Consider the following 9,164-nt stretch of genomic DNA (forward strand, 5'->3'; position numbering starts at 1 on the left):
AAATGTCTCGCCTCTCTACGAAGCAAAAATGGGAAAGGAAAAAAATATCGCATACAGTTACTACTTGTTCAACAAAAATCTCTCGCACGTACTCGTAGATGGGCACTCGGACAATGCGTATATGTATACAAGTTTCAAAATCAAGTTTTATGTATGTTCAAAACATTCGTAGAAAGGTGACCGCCACGTGAGAGTTTCAAGTGATCACTTAAGCTGCATTCATATTATATTTTACCTTTTTATATATTGTGGGACAACACATGTTCAATGAGATATGAGACTCCAAGATGCAATCAACCATCGTGTCCGTGTCACTCGATGCTTGTTGAGTATTAATATTCAAATTGTACTTCTCATTCCGAGTGAATTTTATTGTAAATAAACATGATATAACAACGGTGAAAATGTATTTTCCTGCTTGGAATTTCCAAGGGCTACTTCATATCTCAACCAACATTTAAATCACACCGAGTTTGTTATTACCGTAGTTTGAGTTCCTTCTTTGGCATTGTGATTTCTGGAACTACAACCCTGTTACGTTAGACGTCAACTTGAATAGTCTATTTTCAACTCAAGGGTGAAAATGATATTGTTTCTTAACATATTTTGCGACAAAAAATAATATAATGAAACTATTTCTAAAGTTGAAGAGTAGAAATTGAATTTCTTTAAAGTTTGGTTGTCACGGCAGGACTACAAATAGCTACTAAATGTAACGTGAGGCGAGTAGTTTGGTCCGCTGTCTGCCGGGCGCTGGGCACTGCGCGCTGGTGCAGCAGCAGTAGGCAGGAGCGTGACTCCCCTCATTAGGGTTAAACGGGTCAACTAACGAAATGGATGAGAGACTGTTTATCTCTTGATACGGTCCTTTCATGTCACTCGGAGGAGTTCACTAAACCTACCTCGCTGCACTACACTCGTAATTACTAGGATTAAATTGATGCAGGTCTAGTAGCTATCTCATGCTTTCTTCCATTCATTGTAGTGAATTTAATTTATATATATATATATATATATATATATATATATATATATATATATATATATATATATATATATATATATATATATATATATATATATATATATATATATATATATATATATATATATATATATATATATATATATATATATATATATATATATATATATATATATATATATATATATATATATATATATATATATATATATATATATATATATATATATATATATATATATATATATATATATATATATATATATTATATATATATATATATATATATATATATATATATATATATATATATATATATATATATATATATATATATATATATATATATATATATATATATATATATATATATATATATATATATATATATATATATATATATATATATATATATATATATATATATATATATATATATATATATATATATATATATATATATATATATATATATATATATATATATATATATATATATATATATATATATATATATATATATATATATATATATATATATATATATATATATATATATATATATATATATATATATATATATATATATATATATATATATATATATATATATATATATATATATATATATATATATATATATATATATATATATATATATATATATATATATATATATATATATATATATATATATATATATATATATATATATATATATATATATATATATATATATATATATATATATATATATATATATATATATATATATATATATATATATATATATATATATATATATATATATATATATATATATATATATATATATATATATATATATATATATATATATATATATATATATATATATATATATATATATATATATATATATATATATATATATATATATATATATATATATATATATATATATATATATATATATATATATATATTATATATATATATATATATATTATATATATATATATATATATATACATATATATATATATATATATATATATATATATATATATATATATATATATATATATGTATGTATGTATATATGTACATACCGCCAGATTTAGGGTTTTTATTTGTCTGGTAGTGCCAAGTCTTTTTTGGCCGTCCTTTTCTTACTATTTATATCTATTCCATTAATGTTTACACCTATTTGAAAATCACAAATTATGTAGGTCAAAACAAAACAACTTCAAAATAAAGTTCGAAAATTAATTAATCAAAAATTACGAAATCGAAAACCGAAAAAGTTTAAAAATTGTATTGCAAAAAAGTTTTTATAAAATAATGCAATTATCATAATCACGGTAAAAACATTAGTAACTATTAAATTATATTATTATTGGATAATAAATATTTTAGATAGATACGAATGATGACTTACTTCCCGAAGAGCGGATGCCAGAGGGGAGTGTGGGGGTCGTGCGGCAGCTCCTCGGGGGGGTGCGTGGAGCTGCCCACCTCCGACGGCTCCTGCAGGTTCTGCAGCGACTTGACGGTGATGCGCGGCCGCGGCTCCGGCGCCGGGCCGGCCGGCGCGCGCGAGCTGCTCGCCTGCTTGCTGCTCAGGTAGTTGTTGTTCTGGTAGTACGAGTGCGGCGGGCGGCCGCGCTGGCCGGGGCTGTACTGCGTCGGGGCCGGGGGCCGACTGGGGTAGCCCGCCCACGGGAAGGGCGGCAGCACCGCGCTCGGCGCCACCCCCGACCCGGCGGCGCCCCTCCAGCCGCGAGCGATCGGACTAGTTCTGGCCGAGTGTCCTCTGGCTTGTTGGTGTTGCTGTTGGTGCTGCTGTTGCTGTTGCTGCTGTTGCTGCTGCTGATGGTGATGTTGAATTTTTGCCGCTTGAGCAAAAATATTCTGAGCCTCCGCACTTTTCAGGAAATTAGCCTCCATGCTGTTTTTGACGGATCTTTGGAAATTGGAGCCGTTGGCTTGCGCCATGGCTTCTTGCCACATGGCCAGCTCGAGTTGGTTCCCGTAATCTAATGGAGGGATGCCCGGGTACCCGGAGGAGTTCATATATCTCGACTGTTGAGAGAACATCTGACTCAGATCGGGGTAGGCCGACTGGGGGGGATAGCTCTGAGGAACGGGGGGGTTAAGTGCTTTGAGGAAGTCGGCATTCTGCGAGCAGGCCATCGCCGCTTCGAACTGACTGAGGTAGGGCAACCAGAGCACTTGGTTCAGGGCAGCTGACGTAGCTGCGTCTATATCTCCTGCCATGGCCTCAGCCGCGGGTGCCGCTCCCATCCCGGCTAGAGATCGCGGTGGATTATCGGTTGTTGGTGGTGCCGCTGTTGAGTGTACTCTCGAAACTTCCGGTACACTATGAGGAGTACTAGGTTTCGACGTTTTTTGTTCTTTGGGTTTATGGGAATCTTTTTCTGACATATTTTTTTGCCTTTGAAGAATTCCTTCGAGTTGTGATAGTGATACTACTAAAATATCAGGGTCTTGAAGGATATTCGGGTACGCGAAAGCCTCGGGTAACCTTAGTTCTGGCCTTTGTAATAAAAGAGACGGTATTTCTCTAGCGGGCGCTATAAGAATGGAGCTAAATCTCCCCTTAGGAACCAGAAGAGGATCGGGCACGTCAAATTCTGAACTACACCTCAATAGCTCTAATTGCTCTAGAGGACTAAGATCTGAAGAACTTCGATGAGTTCTCGAGTCGTTTTTCTTTTGTTTACCTTCTAAACTGCAGTCGCCAGATTTTGAAAGAAGCTTGTTTAGTTTTTGTAAAGGAGCTTCGTCGTTAATATCTTTCCTGTGTCGTTTTTCCTCGGGTTCCCCGAACGATTTAGTTTTCTTTACCTCTTCGGAACAGCTGCTTACAGTCGGACTGGCTGATTTTCTACTTTTGCCCAAGTTAAGAGGTTCGTTTTGATGTTTTGTAATAGTTAGTTCTGAGGAGAAACACATTTTTGGAGAGGGAGAAGCGAGTAATGTCTCTAAAAACAAAGATTTAGAATTGCATCTACTGTGAGGTGTTGGAAAAAGTTCAGGCGATGGAGGGACAGCTGGAATCCCACTAGGCTGAGGGGATTGTACAGTATCCGAGCCTCTCGATACAGGTCTAGGGCTCTCCATTCTTTGAGGTGAAGGATAAGGACTAGCTGGCCTTTTGCGACAACTTAGGTCTTTTGGCATTTCGTCGCTTTTGTTTGAGAGCTCATCGGTTACGTCATCTATAGCGTCGGAAGTCTCTTTGGGTGACGCATTCATACGTAGATCCGTGGGCATGTCATCTCCAGAATCGTGACTCTCGCTTTCCTTATCTCGAATACTGTTTTCTTTGATCGATTCATGATCATCCTCATCGCGAACTTTATTAATTTCCGTTTGAATGTAATCAGATTCTGAAGCTTGTTCTCCCGAAGAGTAACCTTCTGATTCAACAATTTCATTTTGATCATTTTCTATCTCTGATTGAGTTTCTTCTTGTAATATCATTTCATTTGATAAATTTTGCTCTGAAATTTCTTCAAGGTGGTCTTCAGTATCTTCGAGTTTAACGTTTTCACACTCTTGATCTTTTCCATCGGCTAAAGGAGAATTTGTTTTTTCGCCTCCCGGTGATGATAGCGGGATCGATTCATCTATTTTTTCAAATGCTTCATTTGCATATTCTACACCTTGATCGACATTCTCGCAAAGGTGTTCACCCGCCAAATCATCCGTTATCTGTTGTAAGTGAAGAAGACCCTGAGCTGCCGTCATACTGTTTTGTCCCGGCGAATCCAAGGATTGTTCTAGTCGATGAATTATGTCCGAAACTGGGGCATCGTCCATTAACATTTCTTCATCGTCGTCCTCATAGTCTCCGTCAGTATTTTCGTGATTTTCCGAAACTATGTTCGAAATTTTATCAAAATCATTTCCAATTATATTATGATCTTCGCAACCTTTTTCTACTAAAGAATCTAACAATTCATTGGCATTTATTGTTTCGTGATCGTGGTTATCTAGATCTACAGGCATATAATGACTTTCAGTTATACTCTCGAAGAGATCTTTGGCAGCGACCATTCCACCTTGGAAAACATTGTCTTCTTCTATCAACTTGCCTTCGGTTCTCGAGTGTTTTTGAGAGAAAAACTCATCTTGATCTACATTTTCATCCGCTTCGGGAATGTCAAATGTTACAATATCTCTGTCGCAGTCGTCTTCCGACAAGAATGGGAATTTCGCAAACTGTCGATGGAGGGAATCGGCCGATGTCTGTTCTTCCGCGGGTTCCGCGGGATCCGGGGACCGGTCACGCTGCTGGTTAAATTCTAATTCCGCGACGGCGAGTAACTTATCTAATGGGGTAGGATTAAAATCTCTTTCGGGAAGCGTATGTTCGGGAGAAGCGGATCGTTCTCGTCTTTCGGAACGTTGCGGTACGTGAATGGTATGAGATGGAATGCTTATTTCTATATCCGGCAGATTCCACGCACTCGGAGAATTGTCTTTGGAATTGTCCAAGTCCGGCCTCGAGCTCCTATTCGGAGAATCTTCTCGGCCGCTTCCCGCGGAAGGATGCGATCCGTCTTCGGAGTCCGTCACCCGGTGACGGCTCGCTTCCGGCGAGAGGGGGACGGGGGTGGCGACGGGAGAGGGCGGCGGATCGATAGCCAGGCGGCGGGAGGCTCGGAGGCGGCGCGCGGGCCGAGCTCTCCGGGCGGGCGGCGGCACCCGCGGCACCCGCGGCTCTGGCGGCACCGGCGGCACCGGCGGCAAGCGGATGGCGTCGAAGGTCTCCGTTCGCGGCAGGGCCCGCCAGCCGAGGGGCGTCCTCGTCAGCCGGAGGCGGTTCCTCGAGTCGTAGTCCTCGCAGTGCACCTGGAGCACGGCCGTGTCCAGCTGGCGCACCCACAGGAAGAGCGGACGCAGGCGAGGCGGCGGCAGACCGGCGCCCCCGGCGCTCTTGCTGCGTCTCGGGCCCTGAGCCCCCTCACCGCGGGGGCCGGGGGGAGCGCTGCCCGCCCTGGCGCCCGCCATGCGCCCCCTCAGCCCCGCATGTCCCCGGCCCGCCGCCGCTCCCCGGAGTGGAGCCCGTATTCTTCTCTTCAGCGGGCGCCCCCCGCCCGCGCGACCATCCCACGCACTGCACGGCACTCGGGGCGCGCCGCTCGCGCTGCACCGGCACGCCGCGCGCCGTCGGCACCGCACTCACTCGCTGCCGCACGCACTGCACTGCACTGCACGTATTCCAAGGGCGCGGGGCTGCTCCGCTCACTGCACGATACTCGGCGCTCGGCGCTCGGCGCTCGGCACTCGGCGCTCGGCTCGGGACGTACGATCGGCGCTGCCGCTCGCGATGGGGCGACTGGCGTGCGCGCGCGCGGGGCCGGAGGGCGCGGCGCGGGGCGGGGAGGGCGGGGGCGTGGCCTCGCGGTCCGCCCTCCCTGCCACGTGCGCGGGAAAAGCGACTTTCTAGGCCTTTTCCGTAAACAATGCAGCTACCCGTATTTTTAGAAATGATGCTAATAATAACATTACAGATATAAATGTACGATTATTATATTTGATACACGATTGTAGTTTCGTGAAACCAGTTTACTTAATTGGGGCTACTGCAAAAAAACAAGGAAATAATTTTATTAAAAATCACACGGTGGTTGACAATTAAATAATAAAATACAACTCGCGCAAATTCAACAGCCCATCAAAAAGGAGAGGGAAAGTTTAATATCTATTTAAATTCGTGAAATATTTATACTACGGTTAATATGAAATACGAAAACATTACATTTTTACTAGTTCTCTGGTAATAATTTATCGCTTATTGATCGGTTCACAAGACACGCGAGGAGTAGGAGTGTCGAAAAGTAAGAGAAGTACATAAGTAGGTAACCAAGTATTTAATTATATAGATATTTATATATAAACTTATTACCTTATGTCTAAAAATTAATGAACATATTTTTTGTAATTACTCAATAGAAAATCATCGATAAGATATTTTTTCTCTGAAAGGTGCTGCAATCCCTACTAACTACATTTGTTACATACCTGAATGGTAAATAGGGTGCGCAGTTAATATATTTGGATATCGATTGATGATAACAAATATAAAAAGTAAAAAAATAATAAAGGAAAAAAATACTTATTAAAATACATTTTCAATTGAAAATCTTTGCTAAGATTTGAAAACATGTTCTAGATATACAAATATGGATCATGAAATTATTAAAACACGAATTTTATAATTTTTTTTCATATAGATACCATCCAGGTCTCGTCGTTACCGACATCGTCAGTCCAGTGTGACGATGTCAGTAACGTTAAAACCCGGTCGCTGGAAATATAAACAAATCCTCCAAAAAAATTATTATTTGTCAGTAACGACCGGCTGGCAACTGTCGTTATTATTTGTAGTTATTAGTTATTAAGAAATTGGGTAGACCTATCTATACCTATTCAAAACTTTATATTATTTAATTATTGTAAACGGTGTAAACATTCCTTTGAAATATTGTAACGATCGATTCACCTTATTCCTCATTCGGCAAGTTCCCACTCGGCAGTGATGGAGTTGATTTCCTAAAATGCGCTAAAGACGGGAGTGGCTTGGCGCCTTGTACTTACGGCGTGCTGGAGATGCGCCGGCACCAGGGAGGCTCTGGAGGGGAGAGCGCAATGTGGGGACTGGGGACTGGGGACTGGGGACTGGAGACCTACATCATACTTTTTCTACGAGATTATACTTTACGTACTTCATCCTTAAATTCAGATTTAAAACATTACTAATAATAAAACAAATTCTATATACGATGAAAAAAAAATCTTCGAGCATATTCTTTATTTTGACGACATCTTTTCATCAACCATTTCTGCTCTCAAAACTAAGTAGTAAAAATATCTTAAGAGTTTTTGTCATTAGGGAACTGAAACCGTATTAGTTAGGTGCATAATTTTTTTAAAAATTAAAAATCTTTATCAAATAATTCCAAACAATTTGGAAATATCATTCAGCGAAAACTAAACTGTCAGTGCACAACGGAGTCCTGTCTCCAACCCTAATGTATGGAAGTGAATCTTGGAGTTGGTAAAAGAGGATGAAAGTAGACTGAATGTAGCCGAAATGGGGACGATTGTGAGGGTAAACCGATGTATGATGGATGTTCCAATGATGATGTAAGGAACGAGTCTACTAAACCTGGGAAAAGCATAATCGATAAAATTAAGAAAGGTGTGTTAAAATGGTTTGGGCATGTGAATCGACTGAATGAGCGAACAGTAAAATAAATTTACAAGGCGAATGTATCTGGTAGTAGAAGGAGAGGAAGACCGAAGGAAACTTGGCATGATCTGTATTTCAAATACTCGGGCGTAGTCAGGTCAGGAGTTGGAATAATCGACGGGTATGTATGAGAAAGATACATGAATGTGGAAGAGGCGAAGATCTCTCTGCCTACCCTGCAGGCAGCGGGGTGATGGTTAGTTAGTTAAATGCGTAATTTATATTTATACCTCAATTAGAAAGATAACTTGTTTGAAAGGAATTAGATTAGAATTTATCTTAACTAGAACTTAATAAGAACTTAAGTAAACAATTAGATCGAGAAAGATACAAATCGAAATGTAGTAAATATTCTGCACGACATGAACCTGATGATCCGATATCAACTGGTCAATATTTACGTTTGAATCAATAAGGTAACGACAGAAATATTCACGTTCAGTGATGCACCGATTTACTTTTTTTGAAATAAGATTGTTATTCGCAATAAAAACTTTTTAAAACAAGTATGAAGAAGAAAATGCTTTCTTGCGTTGGCGAAAAAAAATCTCAACTAATAGCAAATAACGCAGCATAAGCGACAGGAACACCTTTCTCCAGCCAAACTATCAGCAGGCACCTACCTAACCCTTACTTAACTGTTTTTTTAAGTTGTTCGCGTGTCCCGTTAATTATTATTGTTTGGTCAATCCTTTAATGTCACATTGCGAATATTTAATCTACTGGAATATGTCGGTAGTCACAACACCTTCTCACATTTTAATGTTCGCGAAGGACATTTAAACGTTGAACTCGGACCAAAAGTCACCGTCCTGGAAGATTGTCAATGACAAGGTAGGGAACTAGGGAATTTTGCTTTATACTCTATTCACTACGCTGTGCATTACGGTCGCGTGGAAACGTAGCCGCGCT

At 39.6% G+C, this 9,164-nt stretch overlaps 1 protein-coding gene across 2 annotated transcripts in view; it reads right to left on the bottom strand.

Moving 5' to 3' along the window:
- Positions 1-6,331, bottom strand: part of LOC148301955 (uncharacterized) — a 66,109-nt gene extending 59,778 nt beyond the window's left edge. For both annotated transcript variants that reach the window (XR_015838722.1, XM_088272451.1), the window contains exon 1: positions 2,406-6,331. Coding sequence is in view for 1 of the 2 variants with exons in the window: in XM_088272451.1 (XP_088128577.1) it covers positions 2,406-6,007 (3,602 nt within the window). In the remaining variant the exon portion in view is untranslated. The remainder of the gene's footprint in view (positions 1-2,405) is intronic.
- Between the last annotated feature and the right edge of the window lie 2,833 nt (positions 6,332-9,164).

The sequence above is a fragment of the Brachycentrus maculatus genome, unplaced genomic scaffold (genome assembly GCF_059751285.1).
Source record: "Brachycentrus maculatus isolate JH-2025_06_01 unplaced genomic scaffold, ASM5975128v1 h1tg000498l, whole genome shotgun sequence".
In the NCBI taxonomy this organism is placed as follows: Eukaryota; Metazoa; Arthropoda; class Insecta; order Trichoptera; family Brachycentridae; genus Brachycentrus; species Brachycentrus maculatus.